The sequence below is a fragment of the Dunckerocampus dactyliophorus genome, chromosome 3 (genome assembly GCF_027744805.1).
Source record: "Dunckerocampus dactyliophorus isolate RoL2022-P2 chromosome 3, RoL_Ddac_1.1, whole genome shotgun sequence".
NCBI classification, from domain to species: domain Eukaryota; kingdom Metazoa; phylum Chordata; class Actinopteri; order Syngnathiformes; family Syngnathidae; genus Dunckerocampus; species Dunckerocampus dactyliophorus.
Window position 1 is genome coordinate 834,444 of NC_072821.1, and position 20,581 is coordinate 855,024.

Here is a 20,581-nt window from a genome sequence, read left to right on the forward strand (position 1 = left end):
TTTATCAGACTATAACAATGCTAGTTAGTCAAAGATCCTCCGTGTGACAAGAACACTGCTATTTTTAAGAACCTACTGCAAAAACACAAATCAAAGATCCTCTATGTGACAGGAGTGTGTTGCTGTTTTTAAGGATCTGCTGCAAAAATACACAACAAAGACTCTCTTTATGACACAAGTGCAAGAACCTACTGCAAAAAAATAAATACAAAAGCTAGTCAAAGATCCTCTATATGAAAGGATCACTCTGCTGTTTTTAAGAACCTACTGCAAAAAAAAAAGCTACTCAGAGATCCTCTGTACGAGGGAGTGCTCTGTTGTTTGGTTTTTTAAACAGACTACAACAACGTTAGCTGGTCAATGATCCTCTATGTGACAGGAGTGTGCTGCTGTTTTTTGAAATCTACGACAAAAACACTAGTCAAGGATCCTCCAGGGATGTGACAGGAGCACTACGCTGTTTTTAAGGACACACTGTAAAAAAAAAAAGCTAGTCAAAGATCCTTCATATGGCAGGAGCACACTGCTGTTTTTAAGAATCTGCTTCAAAAATGCACATGAAAGAGTCGCTGTATGATGGGGGTGCTGTGCTGTTTTTGAGGATCTAGTGCACAAAACTCTCATCAAAGATGCTCTATAGATAGCAGGAGTTCTGTGATGTGTTTAAGGACCTACCGCAGTGTTGTGTTGTGTTTGTGAAGCATGTTGCCCGTCGTGTGTGTGTGTGTGTGTGTGTGTGCATGTGTGTGCGTGTGTGTGTGTGTGGTGCTTTGGAATGCCATCCAAGCGGGTCGTGCGCTTGCCAGCTCCACACATTTTCACGTTAATCCACAGAAAGCGTGGCTTCATCCTCATCCTTTATCCACAAATGAAACTGGCGACAGCTGCGTTGGCTTTTGGGCCACGCCCTCTCCGGACCCACACAGCCATCGGTGGCTTTGTTGACCTGCTGACAAGCACACCGGACAAAAGCGTGTTCAGTACTTTAGGTAGCCGTGCTGCTGTCTACTTTATCACACGGGTGGCCTTCTTGCTTTCCCGGAGACCTTTGGGAAATGCAGCGCTACGTCCGCCATGACGTGATTTCCTTTACTTTGACGTTTGTTTGTTTGATGCTGTGGTAGAATCCAGGTTCATACTGATGTGCTTTTATTTTGAAGCTCACTTTGCTCTGAACAGGAAGTCACTGTAACCAGACTAGTCGGCAGCTGAACCCTAACGAAAGTTAAAACAATTGAAAAAGTCGAGAAAAATGACAAAGAGGGCTCAGATTGAAAGAAGTGTGAGGAACAGGTAATACGTCTTTTTTATCGTACACAAGGTATTTTGACACGTATGTGTTTCTACATCCTCTGCAATTATACGACTGCATCGATATCACCATGACCGGGGGGGCCGTATAGCGGGGGAAAGTTAGGACAATACCAAGGGCCCCTGACTGACAAATAGGTTGGAGCCCACAATTCCTGGAGGCACCCCTGATCATGCCACAGCATCTCAATAGGATTCAGGTCAGGACTTGGACTAGACCGCTCCAAAGTCTTCAGCCAATCAGAGGTGGGCTTGCTGGTGTGTTTTGGATCATTGTCCTGCTGCAGAACCCGAGTTGCTTTCAGCTTGAGGTCACCAACAGATGGCCGGACATTCTCCTTCAGCACAATTCATGCTTCCATTTATCACAGCAAGTCTTCCAGTCCTGAAGACCATCACACTACCACCACCATGTTTTACTGTTGCTGTGATTATTTTTCTGAAATGCCAGATGTAATGGGACACACACCTTCCAAAAAGTTCAACTTTTGAGTATTTTCCCAAAGGTGTTGGGGATCATCAAGATGTTTTCTGGCTAAACTGAGAGGAGCCTTAATGTTGTTTTTGTTCAGCAGTGGTTTTGGTCTTGGAACTCTGCCATGCAGGCCGTTTTTGCCCAGCGTCTTTCTTATGGTGGAGTCATGAACACTGACCTTAACTGAGGCAAGTGAGGCCTGCAGGTCTTTGGATGTTGTTGTGGGGTCTTTTGTGACCTCGCGGATGAGTCATCGCGGTGCTCTTGGGGTCATTTTGGTTGGCCGGCCCCTCCTGGGAAGGTTCACCACTGTTCCGTGTTTTGGCCATTTGTGGGGAATGACTCTTACTGTGGTTGGCTGGAGTCCCAAAGCTTTAGAAATGGCTTTACAACCTTTTCCACACTGATAGATCTCAATTCATCTCAGTTAAGTTATGTTTTAATGGGCCGTGCAGCTTTGGATTTATTTTCTCCCTTAATAATAAAAACTTTCATTTAAAAAGTGCATAAAGTGTTGAGTAGTGTTGTCATTGACTAATATTTACATTAGTTTGATGATCTGAAACACTTTAGTGTGACAAAAATGCAAAAAAAATCAGAAATCAGGAAGAGGCAAACACTTTTTCACACCACTGTACACAAGCTGGACACTGACTACTCTAAAGGATATGTAAGTTTACTTTCTGTAGTATTGTCTCATGACGACATAGTATAAAATGCTTTCTGAAATGTGAGGGCTATGTTCACTTTTAGGAGATACTAGCAGTGTTTTCTATGTGCCATTGAAGTGGTTTGGTTCCATTTCCTCTTCTATGGTCGTCATGACACGTTTCCGCTGCACTGCTATGTGTTTTTTTGTACGGCTTTGCTCGTGTATTTTTCCAGTACCAACGTTTTGAGCTACTTTGCATGTAAAGGAAGCTCTTCTAGCTCCTCCTGCTGTGGAGTACCTCTTTGGCATCTTTTTCAATAACCAGGCCACCAGAAAATGGACTCGCTTGTCAGCGGGAGTCACGCTCAGTCGGCTCTTAAAAGTCAGCCTGGAGCGTGTGCGGTGTGCGGTGTGCGCCGTGCGTGTGCGTCACACTCGCAGGGAGCGCGTGTGTGCTGCAGAGGTGCTTTGGAAGGCCGCGAAAGCGCTAATGAAGCCCCTCATCTTTGTAAATGGAATCCTCACAGCTCACTATTGTGCTATGCGGCGGCTAACTTCACGCGTGCATTATTTACTGAGAAAGGCACACATCAAAGGCATAAAAGAACCGTTTGCAATCATGTCTTGACTTGTGGTCACCTCGCTGCAAGTTTTGAGGCTGGATTTTTAGCTGTAGGGACACACAGGGCGCCACCATGTATGCAGTAAAAAAAACATTTTCAGCTTTATTATCACATATTTAGAAATGATTAGAGGGCAGTGCTGCTGAAATAGTGGGGTGGGTCCCCCTGGGGCAAGTGTGCAATGCTTTGAAGGGGGTACATGTATAAAGTATAGAGGTGTACTGACTCCCCACACGGTGCAGATAAGAAATGAGGGTCGGGAAGTGTTTATGGAATCATGCCTAAGCACCCGGCAACTCTCACAAGGTGAAGTGCCCCCTCCAGTGGCCGGCAAGGGTGATGACCTGACATGACTTCAATCTTTACTGCTCTCTCTCACCTAATATAGGCAATATAACATGTGTGGGGGGGTCTCAGCTGTTAAAACTGGTGGTGATGATTCGCTGAGAGGAAGTGTCTCGTGATGACGCGGTGGCGTCAGTTCGAGACTTGCAGGTCAAAGCCAAGGACCACAAAAACACCAGCACGCCTGTGAGGGAGGAAAAGAAACACATGAGAACCTTGCAAACAAACCAAAGCACCTCGTGAGTGTTCACGCGTGTGCTGGCTGACCCTGCAGCGAGTTGAGCGTCGTGAAGGTGTAGATGCCGGGCACGGAGACGTAGGTGGCGCTGGACAAGCCCATGGGTAGACCCAGCACGCAGCTGAGGCCCAGCACGGTCACGCAGTCCTTGCACAAGCGGCTGGCCCGACCCTTGCTGGATTTCTCCCAGCCGCCGCCGCCGCCCCGTAGTCGCCACAGCTTGAACACCACCAGGCCCAGCATGCAGGAATTGAAAAGCACGACCAGGCTGGGGAAGGCCACCGTGGTGACGTAGGTGACCACTTGTCTGTGGGGGAACTGGCTGCTGATCCAGCATCTGTGGGTTATCATTGACGTGTGTCAAACTTGTTGTAAGCCCTTTGCTGCATATCACATCATATCTACACTGGCGTGAACAAGGGTGTGCCCACCTCCTGATTGCTTATTTGTTTGCATGTTTGTCACTTAAATGTTTCAGATCATCAAACTAATGTAAATATTACACACAACTCAACACTTTTTAAATGAAACTTTTTATAAGTAAGGCAGAAAACCAATCCAAAGCTGCATGTCCCTGTGTGGAAAAGTGATTGCCCCCTAAAGCTAATAAGTGGTTGGGCCCCCCTTAGCAGCAAAAACTGCAATCAAGCGTTTGTGATAACCTGCAATGAGTCTCTTCCAGCGCTGTGGAGGAATTATGCAGAATTGTTGTCATTCAGCCACATTGGAGGCTTTTGAAGAGGTCCTGAAGACCATCACACTACCACCACCATATTTTACTGTTGCTATGATGTTTTTTTTCCTGAAATGCCAAATGTAATGGGACACACACCTTCCAAAAAGAGTATTTTCCCAAAGGTGTTGGGGATCATCAAGATGTTTTCTGGCTAAACTGAGAGGAGCCTTAATGTTGTTTTTGTTCAGCAGTGGTTTTGGTCTTGGAACTCTGCCATGCAGGCCGTTTTTGCCCAGCGTCTTTCTTATGGTGGAGTCATGAACACTGACCTTCACTGAGGCAAGTGAGGCCTGGTAAGGTTCACCACTGTTCCATGTTTTGGCCATTTGTGGATAATGGCTGTCACTGTGGTTGGCTGGAGTCCCAAAGCTTTAGAAATGGCTTTAGAACCTTTTCCACATGTATGGATCTCAGTTCATCTCAGTTATGTTATGTTTTAATGGGACATGTAGCTTTGGATGTTTTTCTCCCTTAATGATAAAAACTTTCATTTAAAAACTGCATTTTGTGTTCAGTTGTGTTGTCATTGACTAATATTTACATTTCTTTGATGATCTGAAACATTTAAGTGTGACAAACATGCAAAAAAGACATCAGGAAGGGGCAAACATTTTTTCCCACTGCTCTATATCCTGTCTTATATCCTGTCTTATGTACTGTCTTATATCCTGTCTTATATACTGTCCTATGTACTGTCTTATATCCTGTCTATATCCTGTCTTATATACTGTCTTATATCTTGTCTTATATACTGTCTTATATCCTGTCTTATATACTGTCTTATGTACTGTCTTATGTCCTGTCTTATGTACTGTGTTATATCCTGTCTTATATACTGTCTTATGTCCTGTCTTATATCCTGTCTTATATCCTGTCTTATGTACTGTGTTATATCATGTCTTATATACTGTCTTATATAGTGCTACACCCCTGAGGTTGCAGGAAGTCAACGGACTTGCATTCAGAGCAGGAATATTCTTACATTGTGTGACATTTACACTTTTGAGTGCATGAGGCGCACGTGCGACGTGCTTCCGTCTTAATCAGCTGTTAACTTATTTGTAGCCTTCCATTCAAATATGACTTCCAGCGTTGCCTAGGTCATTAGTTGGGTACATAAACAAGATACAACTCACATAAGAATGAATACATGGATAGAAAATAGTTCATGGTGGCGACAGTTTGACCCTGAAAGAGACGAATTCTATTATGTTGTTATTATCCTGGGGGGGGAATTGTTATGGTAAGTGTGGATACATAATATAGGTACACATATACTGTAATATTCATGCATGATACTACAGAGTTTCATTCATATAATGATTCATTTATCAATAGAAAAAAGTAAAAAATACCAAAAAATAATTTTAATTGAAAATGTCATAGCTAGCCCTGCGATTGGCTGGCGACCAGTCCAGGGTGTACCCCGCCTGTTGCCCGAATTCAGCTAGGAAAGGCTCCAGCATGCCCCCGCGACCCTGAAGAGGAGAAGCGGCATAGAAATGGATGGATGGGTGGAATGTCATAGCTAAAAATACATTATACCTAAAAATAGGAATAAAAACACACTATATTAAATGAATCAATTCACTTAAAAATAAATAAATACCCTCCCGAGACCGGTTGAAAAATGTGAAGAATGGACATTTTGCACTGTTGGATCTTAAGGAGGTTCTAAGTAGAGCTTTAAAATGCAAAAAGAAGGCTGCTCATCTGCTGATCAAAATTTAAGACAATAGCTAAAAAAAAGGCAAACCCTCTCCTAAAATATAAATCAAATGGTCAAAACGGGTGAGTAAAGAGCAGCTGTGCTTTGGGCGTGCGTGATGCCAGTGTTTCCAGGAGGCTGGTGGGAATGTTCCTCCAGGTGCTGAAGATGGCTTCACTGTCTGGAACTCATGCCCATTTTTGTAAATCCATCCATTGGAATCAGACGAAGGGAACCCACAGGATGGCCCAAAAGAGTGATCTTATTCCTCTTTGTGAAGGGCAGCCAGTCATTAGCACACAGACGAGGGCCTTCAGTCATCAGGCACGCCCCCTGCGACATCCCCACATAGCTGGCTACCATTTGACGCCCCTGCGCGACCTGAAGGTCCATTGTTCCATTGAAGGGTCATGATGGTGGAAAACATCTCAGGTGGGATCTCCCTGTCATGCCAGTAACGTTGGAAGCCATCATTCCTTCTCATCAAAGAATCAAACTTTCATCCACATTTTACTGTCCCATGGTTGGGGCTCCCCTGCAAATTCCAACAGGCAATTTTGTGGTTCCAAAGAAGGTGAGGCCTTTTAAGACATTTTTTGTTCTTCAAAGCCTTCTCTGGCGGATGGCATCTGATGGTTATCAGACCGCATTCTGCACCAGTAACAACCTTCATTTGGGCCGAGGATGGTCCCGTGTCTTGATGGACAGCCAATGGGATCCTCCGACACATTTTTGTTGGGTCTACCATTTAACGTTTTTGTTCCATGAGCCTCAGGATGTTTTTCAGAAGTTTGAACTGACCATCTTCCTGCATCCAACCTCAGCAGCGATGGTGCGCTGCCAGAGAGAGAGGCCTCGCTTATGCAGCTCAACAATCCCACCGCCTTCAAAGACAGAAAGCTTTTTTGCCTTTGCCATCAAGAGATGGTGACAGTGTGAATTCCTGACACTAAATCACATTCAGTACACATTTTGACCAACATTTTGCCTTTGAAAGGCTTTGCTCTTCAACTTTTGGATCAGCTGATGAACAACCTGTTTCTTACTCTAAACATTTTTTGTTCGTCTTTTTGCATTTTGAAGCTCCACTTAGAACCTCCTTACGATCCAACAGTGCAAAACACCTCACCAGGGAGGCATGCGGACCAGATGCCGGAGCCACCTCTACTCTGAGCCCCTCCCAGATGAGCGAGCTCCTCCCCCTATCTCTCCTGCCACCCTACGGAGGGAACTCATCTGCCGCTTGTATCCACCATCTCCTTCTTTCAGTCATGAGCCAAAGCTCATGACCATAGGTGAGGGTGGGAACATAGATGGGGGAGGGGTAAAATGAGAGCTTTGCCTTTGGGCTCAGCTAGAGGAGGCCAAGGTTCACCAGAAACAGGCTGGACTTCTTGCTGGCAATGCCAACCAGGCTCCTGCTCCAGTTCTACAAGGACCCAATGGCACGTAGTAGCACGCCACCAATGGCATCCTCCCGGAGCACCCCCCACAGGACACCACGGGACACGGTCCAATGGCTTTTCCAAGTCCACAAACTCCCAAGTACCCTCCAGTACCCTTGCAAGGGTGTAGAGCTGGTCCAGAGTTCCGAAAGCACATTGCACCTACGGACTAACGGTGGTACCCTTCTCTCCAGCACCCTGGAATAGACTTTCCCAGGGCGGCTGAGTAGTTGGATAGTGAAGCACTACACATGAAAACACAGGAGTGCAAAGTATGCGGGCTTACTTACAGCTGCAGTGTTGAAGTGGGATTGTTGGCGTCACGGAATTCCAGCTTGTACTTCCCGTAGACGCCCGAGACGCCACAGAGCAGAGTGACGAGCGTGGGCAGGCCTGACGGGAAAGACGACAGTCTTTAATGTTGCATTAAGCAGCTGCTGGTGTGAAAGTCATGCGTGTCAACACTTCCTGTGCTGTTGTTTACAATAAACTCATCATCGCTGTTCATGCAGACAGAGCAGCTTGCTGCTGACCGTTATTACAACGTGGCTTCCATCGCTTGCTCATAAAGTACCATGCCGTTCCTTCCCACTTTCTCATGCACTCCAAATCATTACTAAGGTAACTTGCTGTATAGGAGTTTTCACATAAGAAATAAGAGCCTCTCCCCAAATATTGCCTGCTTCCAGTGAACGCACCATCCTCTTTGTGCTTTTGATAACAGTTAACTGTCCCTCGTGCATAGCGTTTATAGTTAAGTGGTTCCAGACCCCACCATGATAAATGAATTTCCGCTTTATAGGATTCAATTTTAATAAATGGTATATTTTTGTAGTTAGAGCATAGAAAACCTGCTTAGGACTTTCTAAATACAGTTTTTAACACTATTAGAGCCCTGTAGACATGAAATAACACCCCTATAGTCACCATTACACTCCTATTACTCATAGTTTACGCCGGACTGCACAAATATTATGCTGCAGGGGCTGTAGAAGACCGAACAAGCTAATCTGGGATGTATTTCTTCTAAACTTAAGAAAGGGTTTCAAACAGAGTGGGGAAGAAGAACAACGTAAGAAGCCACAAGCCTACCACTTCCACACAGAATGGGAGGAGAACCTTGTTTCACTCTGCACCCATGGCTGGCCACATGGGGTGCAAGGCAGGGTAATATAACAAGGACGGATGTCTCACACATGGAACATTACTGCTGCCTAGTGGCCAGAATGCTACACATCTTTCACATTTCAACAGGTTTTGACTAAAATGAATTGACTGTAGTCTAGCACAAAACAGCAATCATTCATTCATTCATTCAATCGCAATATTGCGAGCGAGGACAGTGTTAAGACATGCTGCGACATGAGGGCCAATATTGTATCGTGTGAGAACTCTTGAGGAGCATGGTCTCACCCCAGCCCACCACACTCAGTTTGAGCAGGTATCTCCTGATGTAGATGTTGAAGACTCGCACCAGCAGGAGGTAGAGGTGGAAGCCCTCCAGAGCCGACCAGCTGACAGTGGCCAGCAGAGACCAGTGCAGAAGGAGACCCAGCGCCCGGCAGAACCAGTCCGCCTCGTCGTCCTTCAGCCTCCAGGCCCAGAAGCTGCAGAGCAGGAAGCTCAAGTGCAGGCACAGCAGCGCCGCCGTCAGGTGCATGTGCAGGCCGACGGCTCTTTCGGGCTGCTGCTTGCTGTCGGACACACAGCAGCAGATTTCATCAAATCAGCAGCTGTCTGCCACTTCTCCAGGTAGACCAAGTAGAAGAAGAGAAGAGAAACTGACTGTAGGCAGATGTAGATGATCAAGCTGATGACCGTGAAGACGACTGAGAGTGCTGAGCCTACGTAAGTGATCAAACTCAAGTTGAAGGCATCCTCTTTACTCAGTGAGACGTCGGGGTTCTAGGAAGGAAGGAAGGAAGGAAGGAAGGAAGAGGTGCAATGAGTGTTAGGTCCAAAATTAATTTCACGCAATATGTTCTAACAACATGTTCTAACATGTTCTAACAACATGTTCTAGCAATATGTTCTAACAACATGTTCTAACATGTTCTAACAACATGTTCTAGCAATATGTTCTAACAACATGTTCTAACATGTTCTAACAACATGTTCTAGCAATGTTCTAACAACATGTTCTAACATGTTCTAACAACATGTTCTAGCAATATGTTCTAACAATATGTTCTAGCAATATGTTCTAACAATATGTTCTAACATGTTCTAACAACATGGTCTAGCAATATGTTCTAACAATATGTTCTAACAATATGTTCTAACAACATGTTCTAACAACATGTTCTAACAACATGTTCTAACAACATGTTCTAACAACATGTTCTAGCAATATGTTCTAACAACATGTTCTAGCAACATGTTCTAACAACATGTTCTAGCAACATGTTCTAGCAACATGTTCTAACAACATGTTCTAGCAACATGTTCTAGCAACATGTTCTAACAACATGTTCTAACAACATGTTCTAACAACATGTTCTAACAACATGTTCTAGCAATATGTTCTAACAACATGTTCTAACAACATGTTCTAACAACATGTTCTAACAACATGTTCTAACAACATGTTCTAGCAATATGTTCTAACAACATGTTCTAACAACATGTTCTAACAACATGTTCTAACAACACGTTCTAGCAATATGTTCTAACAACATGTTCTAACAACATGTTCTAGCAATATGTTCTAACATGTTCTAACAACATGTTCTAACAACATGTTCTAGCAATATGTTCTAACAACATGTTCTAGCAATATGTTCTAACATGTTCTAACAACATGTTCTAACATGTTCTAACAACATGTTCTAGCAATATGTTCTAACAACATGTTCTAACAACATGTTCTAGCAATATGTTCTAACAACATGTTCTAACAACATGTTCTAACAACATGTTCTAGCAATATGTTCTAACAACATGTTCTAACATGTTCTAACAATATGTTCTAACAACATGTTCTAACAACATGTTCTAGCAACATGGTCTAACAACATGTTCTAACAACATGTTCTAGCAACATGTTCTAACAACATGTTCTAACAACATGTTCTAGCAATATGTTCTAACAACATGTTCTAACAACATGTTCTAGCAATATGTTCTAACAACATGTTCTAACAACATGTTCTAACAACATGTTCTAGCAATATGTTCTAACAACATGTTCTAACATGTTCTAACAATATGTTCTAACAACATGTTCTAACAACATGTTCTAGCAACATGTTCTAACAACATGTTCTAACAACATGTTCTAACAACATGTTCTAACAACATGTTCTAACAACATGTTCTAGCAATATGTTCTAACAACATGTTCTAACAACATGTTCTAACAATATGTTCTAACAACATGTTCTAACAACATGTTCTAACAACATGTTCTAGCAATATGTTCTAACAACATGTTCTAACAACATGTTCTAACAATATGTTCTAACAACATGTTCTAACAACATGTTCTAGCAATATGTATGTTTCAACAAGGATACAAAAGTGCTTACAAGAGTGAGATATGCATGAGCCACTTAATCATTTCTTCTCAAATAAGTACACTAAGTCCCCAACCAACGAACACAATTGGTTCCAGACAACCGTTCTTAAGTCGAATTGTTCTTAAGTAGGGAAAAGGTAGTATTAGCAATGATATAGGTAGTACATGTACGTGTATACATATACAGTATATGTGTATGTATGTAAATATGAGTTTGGATGCAGTAGTAATATTAAACCAGGATAATGAATGAAAAAAACAATCATAAAAGTGATATAATAATACGTAATGACAAATGTTATTCACCTTTGAAGAGGAGTGGTCGAGCATACGTCGTTGTGGAGGAGGAGGAGGAGTTATTGAAAAAAAGGACAAATGGTGGTGGTGGTTAGACTCTTCTAAAAGAGGTAGTGTTCTGTGGGTGGTGTAGAATGAAGCAGGCCTGTTAACTCTTCATAAACTTTAAACACACGCTCTGTCCGGGTTGTATCATACAGCTACAATGTAGCCTTCCTCTCTCCTCTTCCTCATCTTCCTGTATCTGTTGGTCCCATTAGCAGTGTCACAGTGCCCTCTGCTGGTCAAGCATGTACAGTATAAATATGGACTTATAAGACAAAACACATGAAAAAATAGACCAGCCGGCTGGTGTTCGTATCTCCGAATGTTCGCACGTCGGATGTTCGTTAGTTGGGGACTTAATTGGAAAATAAAATCAACTTGGCTACTTCACGGACTTCTCTTATTGCGGGAACCTATCCACCGTGATAAACGAGGGAACACTGTACTTTTAATTAGAGAGAGGGTGCCTGACCGCTGGATTGAGTCAGGGAGATGGTTCCATAACAGAGGAGCCTGATAACTAAAAGCTCTACCTGCCATTTTGCTGCCAAAAAATATAGGAGTGGCAAGTAAGTGGAAATTGTGGGAGCGCAGTGGACAATTTTCAACTCAGTCAAATACATACATACATATGTATATACATATATATAAATACACATATGTATACATATATATAAATACACACACACACACATATATATATATATATATATATATATATATATATATATACACACACACACACACATATATACATACATATACACACACACATATACATATATATACATATATATATGTATACACACACACACATACACATCCATTTAAAAAAAGCTCTAATTGACTGTTCCAGTGGCTAAAACATGTTTATGCTATGCTATGATGCTATGCTTATGCTATGCTATTCTCTGTTATGTTATATGTATATATATGTTATATATTATGTTATATTATGCTACACTATGTTATGCTACGTTATGTTATGCTATGCTGAGTTGTGTTTTGTTTCATTGTGGTTTCATTTACCACGAGGACGGCAAAGAAGCTCAGGTGGTTGCAGCGACAAACAAAGTGACTTCCTGTGTCGCTGGTGTCACAGCCGTGTGTGCTCCAGTCCCCTAAAAACAAAAGACAAAAGTATGCCAGAGATGTTGCTTCCCCAGCGGAGTACGAGCCAATCAGAGCACGTGGCTCACCTGTTCCTTCTTCCTGGCTCGACTCCTCCCAAAACACACACGTCCCGTTGCCCACCTGAAACGATCATCAAAGTCAGAGCACAGCAGATGGTGACGTGTCCCGGTGGGGCATTTATACCGTTTTGTTGTGTTTGAAGGTCAACGTGATGGGTTCTGGGAGGTTGTGGAGCGGGTATCTTCCCGCATGCACGACCAGAACGGTCCCCCCCAACACTTTGCCTGCAGGGTCTTGTTGGACTCTTCTCCCTTGTTTTCTCCTTCGAGGCTACACAAAGAGCAAAAGAAGGTTTCACTCAACATGCAACCTTTAAAGTTGCCATCTTACGTCCTTCTTCTCCCCTTCTGACCTTGAAATGTGCGCTGTCCAGCACGGTGGCCACCACCAACACCTCGCGGCTAAAATCAGGTCCCCTGGCTCTCTGCAGGGCTGAGGACGGCATGCGAATGCCGTGTTCAGTAGTAGGATGCACCTCCGCCTGACAACCACACGGCAGGAGTACAAGAAAACCCAATCAGCTCTGCATGGGACCAACGTGTCAAGTCTAAAGTCGCATGTAGCAGCCATCACGCCTCGCATTTGTGCATATCCTGAGTTGAATGTGTATTATTTCTACTGTATTATTATTATTATTATGTGTATTATTTAGGAGCTTAAGTCAAAAGTCACATTAGTTGCTTGATGTGTTTTTACAGTAGCCTGGGTGCCTACACAGCAGGGGTGTCCAAAGTGTGGCCCGGGGGCCATTTGTTGCCTGTGGGACAACAAACCAACAGCTTTTTTATGTGCTTGATATTTTTGTGTTGGTTTTTTTGGTAGGTAACAGCTGATTGGCCCCGCCCTCGCTGGAGCCCCATCAACACGTGCTTCTCTGACGCCGAGCAGCAGCCTGGCTTTTTTCTTCTGTCAGTTTCCATTCCTCGTTCGTCCTGGGCTGACCAGATGTCCTGTTTGCGGTTTTCTTTTTGTTGAGGGTTTTAGTTGTGTGCTTTCTTGTTTAGGGGACAAGACAACGACCCTTTATAGGGTTGGCTTGATCACATCACCGTCCTGTGCTTTGTTTGGGCCGCAGCACAGGAAGTGTTTATTTTGTCACTCTGGGACACAGGAGGGGTTTAAGTGTTTGTTTTTAATTTTAATCATGAATAAACTCAGCTTACTTGATTCTCTCGCCTCCTATGTCCTCATTGAATATGTTATGTTCCCCTGGGTTGGAACTGTTGACTCATTTTCAGTGGATGCCACTTCTGTACTGCCACGCAGGTCCAAAACCATCCTCTCACCTCATTGGATGGGTCAACCTGACCAAAAATGAAGCCGGGCTTCCCTCGATGGGCTGGTGTGCATCGTACAATATGTCGCGTGTAACACCTAAAAAGGCAGGACATAAACGACAGCAATAAGCAGGGTGTAGGGTGCAGGGTGTAGGGTGTAGGCTGTAGGGTGCAGGGTGCAGGGTGTAGGGTGCACGGTGTAGGGTGTAGGGTGCAGGGTGCAGGGTGCAGGGTGCAGGGTGTAGGGTGCAGGGTGCAGGGTGCAGGGTGCAGGGTGCAGGGTGCAGGGTGCAGGGTGCAGGGTGTAGGGTGTAGGGTGCAGGGTGCAGGGTGTAGGGTGCAGGGTGCAGGGTGTAGGGTGCAGGGTGTAGGGTGTAGGGTGCAGGGTGCAGGGTGTAGGGTGTAGGGTGTAGGGTGTAGGGTGCAGGGTGCAGGGTGTAGGGTGCACGGTGTAGGGTGTAGGGTGCAGGGTGTAGGGTGTAGGGTGTAGGGTGTAGGGTGCAGGGTGCAGGGTGTAGGGTGTAGGGTGCAGGGTGTAGGGTGTAGGGTGTAGGGTGTAGGGTGTAGGGTGCAGGGTGCAGGGTGTAGGGTGTAGGGTGTAGGGTGTAGGGTGTAGGGTGCAGGGTGCAGGGTGTAGGGTGTAGGGTGCAGGGTGTAGGGTGTAGGGTGTAGGGTGTAGGGTGTAGGGTGCAGGGTGCAGGGTGTAGGGTGCAGGGTGTAGGGTGCAGGGTGTAGGGTGTAGGGTGTAGGGTGTAGGGTGCAGGGTGTAGGGTGTAGGGTGTAGGGTGCAGGGTGTAGGGTGCAGGGTGTCACCATACACTCAGCTCACCAGACGAGACCAAACCGTACTTGACCATTTCCTCGAAGAAAAGCGTAGGCTTGGACAAACTCTTTTTTTAAATTAATTTAACTGAGATGCAAAACTACGACAGAGCATTAGCGCCACATTGGAAAAAAAAATCTGAGATTTCAAGAATGTACCACTTTGGTCCTCAAACATTCACATAAATAATAAAGTCATGCATTTATGAGAAATAACGTCGTAAATTTACAAGAACGTCATAAATTTAGTATTCAAATAATCTGAGATTTTGAGAATAGAGTTGTACAAGTACGAGAAAAAAGTGCTACATTTATGAGAATAAAGTTGTACGCTTACGAGACAAAGCTTGTAATATTATCAGAAAAAAAGTCCTCCATTTACAATTTTCAAGAGTATTCAAATAATCTGAGAGTTTGAGAATAAAGTCGTAAATTTACTATAAAAGAAGTCGTACATTTACAAGAATAAAGTCGGAATTTACGACAGAATATTGAAATAATCAGAGATTTTGAGAATGACGTTGTAAATTTACGAGAAAGACGTCATCAGTTTCGCTGTCCCAGGCGATGCTTGTTACCACCGAGTTCAACGACACCGAAATTTACCACTTGATTCTTGGAAACTTACGCCTTTTTTTCCCTCATCAATTTGCAACTTTATTGTGAAAATCTGAGCTTAATTTTTTTCCAGTGTGGCCCTGATACTGGTGTCGTACAAAACGGCGCAGGTACATTTTGAAAAGTGTTACAAGGTTGCACGCTTGGCCTCAGTGCAACGCTTCTAACTGCTGTACTTTTTCTGCACAAATTGAAACAAAAACTAATGACTGCTACTACTAATCATTTATGTAACTATAAAAAGACACACATAAAATTGATTGCAGTAGATTAGTTTTATGTTTACGCTAAAAAAAACTACAGTTCCCATGATGCCTAGAGGTACCAGGAAGTAGTGAAACAGAAGCTGCCTGGCATCACACGTTTTGAAAGAAGTCTGATGCAGCAATCGTATTTTGATCTGACAAATGTCAAGTAACTTTGATCAAATGTAGACCTACTATGGCTTCTGCTTGGACAAAGAAAACAAAAAACAGTCACAGGCCATGAACAAGTGACACTGGGAACACCGAGGAAGGTTGGACTGCAAGGTTTATGGTGCGTGTGAAGCACTTCATCTTCCAATCCTGCCTTGCGCACTGCAACTTCCGTATTTGTAGCAAGATGGAGCACAGAGCCTATTTTTCACGATATCTACTTCTCCAGCAAGCGTCTTGTGTTTACGGACCAAAAAGAAGCTTTTCATTATTTTGATTTTTATTTATGAAATCTTACCTGGTCCAGGAAACGTCACCTTGGAGGCAGTCGGAGAGGACATGTTCACAGTCTGTCAGACGGGACAAAAGGCAAGAAGGTCAGAGACATGGAGGACAAAGACAAGAGATGTTGGAGCAGCACTCACGCTTGCTAACTGTGTTCTTCACCGTCGGACACCCGGCTGAACAATCTCCGCGGCCTTAAAATGAAGGCCAAAGCGTCAGTAAGCGTCTGACCTCGCGAGCAGCCAGCGCGGAGAAACTCACCGTCGTCGGCGCGACAGAAGCAGAGGAGCCAAAGGAGAAAAAGAGGCAGTGGCGTCGTGGGAGCCATGATCGCATGCGAAGTCCTGCGGCGGTGTGACGCCAGCCAGGAGTTTCACATCTGTATAAAAGACGCGGCTGGGAGAAGATGAGAGGACAGGAAGTGATGCATGCTGGTGGCCTGAGGGGTTTTTTTTTCGTTTTAAGAGCTGCAATGACGCCAACCTTCACAGAGGCCGTCCATCATGGCACATTTACTCTATCCACACGACGCCTTTCCACTGGAGATGTCACTTAACCTTAAAAAAGAAGAAAATCCACTTAAACAAACGGCAACAACGCGTACCCTTCGCTGTGAGTCACTCACTTCATGTCGGCTGAGGCCGAGAGAAAGAGGAAGTTTCCAAATACGAGGCGTTTCCCGATTTAGCAAGCTGGACGGTCAACAGGCGCTGGCACTTTGCTGACCTGAAGTGAAACTCACACACATCCTCTTCATGCAGACGCACGCTCGCCTCGCTAAATGTCATCCGGTGGAAAAACCATGCTGGTTATATTTGTTTGCGTCAGTCAGCATCATCACGTCGACAACGTGACGTCTTTGGACAGGGACGTAAGCGATGCGCGTAACCAAGTCACGATGCAGTACAGTTGGTTCCCGTTAATTCAATTCCGGATTACAGGAGCGCTTTCCTGTTCATTTCAGGGGCTTTTTAAACAATACTGGATCCCAGCGGGACGCATTCGGAAGATTCTTTTCATGAAATACTCCACAAAGCTCAAGGTGAGTACAGGGTAATTCTGCATTCTTCTCCCCTTGGCTGAAAGTCTCGGATTCTGCAGTCTCCTCCCCGACCCCGCCTACTCCATTGCCATTGGCAGGAGCCTGGGGTCGGCTCCAGTCCCCCTTCAGAGCGGCAGAAAGACACGCCCTCTCGGACGGATGAATGATATCAACAAACAGCAAAGAAGTCAATTTGATATCGGATAAAATCGGGGAATCTGGCGTCAAACTGAGCTTTGTTCACAAAACAGGTAAGAAATTCAGAATTATGAGACAAAAGGTCAATATTATGAGATCAAAAGTCATAAATTTGAGAAAAAAGTCATAATTATGAGATAAAAAGTTTAAATGATGAGATAAAGGGTAAAAAAAGAAAACATCATTCAATTGAGATAAGAGTCATAATTATTCGACCAAAAAGTTGAAATGATGAGATACAAAGTCAACTGCTGATGATTGTTATGATTTTTGTATTCATTTATTTTATGTAAAGATTCAGATCTTGACTTTCTACTGAAGCTACTTTTCCATGAGTGCTGTTAGACTACAGTGATGCAACACACACGTAGGCCTGTCACGATAATCAACAAATCGACAAATAAAAAAAAAAACAGGTGGATAATTATGACGCCCTGGACGAACTGGCATGTGCGCGTATGCGTGTTTCATCTGCTGGTCTCTCTGTGCCACCCAGGCTGGGTGACAAGAGGGTTCACTCTGCCTGTGTCTGTGCGCATTGCTTCTATAGCGGAATGAACAGAGAGAGTGAACCCTCCTGTCCTCTCATTCAGCCTCTTTGTGGAGGCTTTACTGAGGCGTTTGGTCGGCATTGTAAATATAAACAAAACGGTACAAAACGGTGCGCGCAACACAACCATCCAATACGGCTATATTGCATGCAGGGCATACATTTTAAACAACATGCGTACGAGTAACTTCTGTGTCAAGCTAATGTGGCTCACACAGGTGCACCATCTAGTGGCTCAAATGTGATTTATACCTCTCATGACAATTTATTTCAAAATGGTCTCAAAAATGTTGACGATAATATCGAATATCGACAATAGTTGGTAGCACAATTACTGACCAGCAACATTTTTTATCGTGATAGGCCTACGTACAGGCATTAATGCTTACACGGAACACAGCTCACGAAGCATTGACTTTTTTTTCAGTGATTTTTAGGCTCTAACTCACGATGGTCCTCAATGCACTCCAAAAACTTTGCTGATACAGCCTGTACATGCGTCCACATTGACTCGCTTGTCTTTATGATCAGTCCATACCAAGTTCAAGCCATTCTAAACCTGAATTAAAAATGATTTAAAGCAAGCTCAACTGTTCAAAGACATTTTTTTAATCACAGTTTTGCAATTTCTCATAAATTCCTTCCCCCTAATAAAGGCCTGGCAAACACAAGCCCTGTGCAACAGTTAGTACGCCTCATGATTGTTAACCTGGCACACTTTCTCACCATTATGTCTTCTTGTGTGTCTCTTCAGGTCCTTTTGTCCACATTAGCGGTCTGTCCCGAGTGTCTCCCCATGTGCCGAACAAACGTCGAACGATCGCTAAAACGTTTGCTACAAACTGTGCATGAAAATGGTTTTTCTCCGGTGTGCGTCCTTGTGTGTCTCCTCAAGTGTTCCCTTTGAGAGAATCTTTGGCCGCACACTGAGCAGCCAAAGGGTTTCTCTCCCGTGTGCGTTCTTGTGTGTTTGTTCAACGTTGAGCGGTCGCTAAAAGTGGCGTTGCAGACTGAGCAGGAAAAGGGTTTTTCCCCCGTGTGCGTTCGTGTGTGTGTTATCAAGTTTGACTTGCGAGAGAATTTCTCGCCGCAGAATGAACAGCTGAAAGGTTTCTCCCCAGTGTGTCTTCGAATGTGCTTCACTAAAGTGGAACGATCACTATAGCTCGTGTTGCAGAATGGGCAGGAAAATGGTTTCTCTCCGGTGTGCGTCCTGGTGTGTTTGATCAAATTTCCCCTCTGAGCAAACGTTTTGCCACAAACCGAGCACACGAACGGCTTCTCCCCCGTGTGCGTTCTCATGTGCACTGTCAGAGTTTTCTTGTCGTAAAAAGTTCTGTCACATTCCGAGCATGTCACTCGCGTGTTGTCAGTGTGACTTGTCAGGTCGGGCTTGGGGTCTTCATCATCAGTGTCAGGAGAGCGTGACGTTGTGTCGTCACTATCTGACAGTGGAGCTGTGAGGCTGTCTCCTTGCGCTCCTGCACGGTGGTCTCCATCGGCTTCTGTTGTCACGTGTTGAGCTGAGCTGCTGCTTGGAGGCTCCGACTCTCTCTTGTCCTCACTTTGACCTTTGCCATCATCATCTTCACCCTTCACAATGACACGGATGACTTGGTCCTCCTCCAGTCCTTCGAGATGCTCTCCCACCTGACTGATGCTGTGATCCTCCTCTTCTTCTTTAATGTGCAAGGACTCTGCCTCCTCCTGCTCCACCTTGCAGCAGATCCTGGTCCCGCCAATGTCCTCCATCGTTTGTGTGGCAGTATACAAAGTGTCTTTTCGTTTTATTATGCTAAGACGCTGGAAAAGCAAGGAAATGCACCATCCTCATAAGAAAATGTATCTTTTTAGGAATTATCAAATAAAGCGAATTACATAAAAAGCCATCAAACCAAGAAGACGCACACAAACCTGATCTGTGTAACAACACAGCGATGTTATCACTCCTTCTCCTCTTTTGTTCGAGAAACTTCCTCCTCTTCCACCAAAAAATGCAAATACCTCATCAACAGCAGATATTCGCTGCTTCAGCATTGGGACGTCAATGCCAACGTTTGAGGCGTTAATGATGTTTTGCTAACATCCGCGTCTCTTGTTAGCAGCTAGCAAGATACGCTACCTGAAAAACGTCTAAAATGCGCTGACATGCTGTATTTTATCCCGCGAGAGAATTTAGTGACGTTTAAATACCCGACAGAGTCATGCCCATTATAACGAGCAGCAAACGACTCAACTATGAACACAATCGCGTTAATTTAGCAAACACACCATCTCGCCCAAAGACACTGCAACCTGAAGTAGCAGGCTACGGCAACGCCACTTGGACAAACTTCAGCGGGGTGTTCTTCTTTTAGTTTAATGGCGGGTTGCAACCATGACTTGAAAAGGTGCATACCGTCACCTACTGTACCGGAGTATGTAACATGGGCCATATACAGTATCTTACTTTATGCTAATTTAGATAATGAGGAGACTACTTATACTACTACTAATAATAATCCTAATAATAATACTTATACTAAAATATTCTAATACTTATCTATATTCTATTATATAATCCTGTGTCCTTCAAATATTCTATCACTGCCCTCTGTATACCTCTTACCCCCTCCCCACCTGTTCCTAAGATACCCTCAATGCTCCATTCCCTTCCTATCTTCTTAATTCTTTTCCTTAACGTTACACGTTCTTCCCTATATCTCTTGCAGTGTAGTAATATGTGTTCTACGTTCTCTATACTTTTACACTCCATACATACTTTTGATTTACATTTCCCTATGAAAA

At 44.1% G+C, this 20,581-nt stretch overlaps 2 protein-coding genes across 4 annotated transcripts; both read right to left on the reverse strand.

Moving 5' to 3' along the window:
• Positions 1 to 806: 806 nt before the first annotated feature.
• Positions 807 to 16,772, reverse strand: LOC129178543 (adhesion G protein-coupled receptor G3-like). 3 transcript variants are annotated; one of them, XM_054770867.1, is made up of 16 exons: positions 16,630 to 16,772; positions 16,488 to 16,561; positions 16,266 to 16,400; positions 16,145 to 16,198; positions 16,018 to 16,069; positions 13,873 to 13,960; positions 12,939 to 13,067; positions 12,710 to 12,856; positions 12,592 to 12,646; positions 12,422 to 12,513; positions 9,320 to 9,438; positions 8,947 to 9,227; positions 7,824 to 7,926; positions 3,674 to 3,981; positions 3,441 to 3,590; positions 807 to 946 (listed from the first exon to the last, which is right to left on the reverse strand). In XM_054770867.1, the coding sequence occupies exons 3-15, from the start codon at positions 16,330 to 16,332 to the stop codon at positions 3,475 to 3,477; spliced, it is 1,611 nt and encodes a 536-aa protein (XP_054626842.1). In that variant the 5' UTR covers positions 16,333 to 16,400; positions 16,488 to 16,561; positions 16,630 to 16,772; the 3' UTR covers positions 807 to 946; positions 3,441 to 3,474. The 3 variants fall into 3 exon arrangements, with proteins under 3 accessions (XP_054626842.1, XP_054626841.1, XP_054626843.1); XM_054770866.1 differs by lacking the exon at positions 807 to 946 and having other exon boundaries at positions 2,775 to 3,590; XM_054770868.1 differs by lacking the exons at positions 807 to 946; positions 13,873 to 13,960; positions 16,266 to 16,400; positions 16,488 to 16,561; positions 16,630 to 16,772 and having other exon boundaries at positions 2,775 to 3,590; positions 16,145 to 16,199.
• A 642-nt stretch (positions 16,773 to 17,414) lies between these two features.
• Positions 17,415 to 20,088, reverse strand: LOC129178618 (zinc finger protein OZF-like). The gene is made up of 2 exons (XM_054770994.1): positions 19,709 to 20,088; positions 17,415 to 19,597 (listed from the first exon to the last, which is right to left on the reverse strand). The coding sequence occupies exons 1-2, from the start codon at positions 19,829 to 19,831 to the stop codon at positions 18,545 to 18,547; spliced, it is 1,176 nt and encodes a 391-aa protein (XP_054626969.1). The 5' UTR covers positions 19,832 to 20,088; the 3' UTR covers positions 17,415 to 18,544.
• Between the last annotated feature and the right edge of the window lie 493 nt (positions 20,089 to 20,581).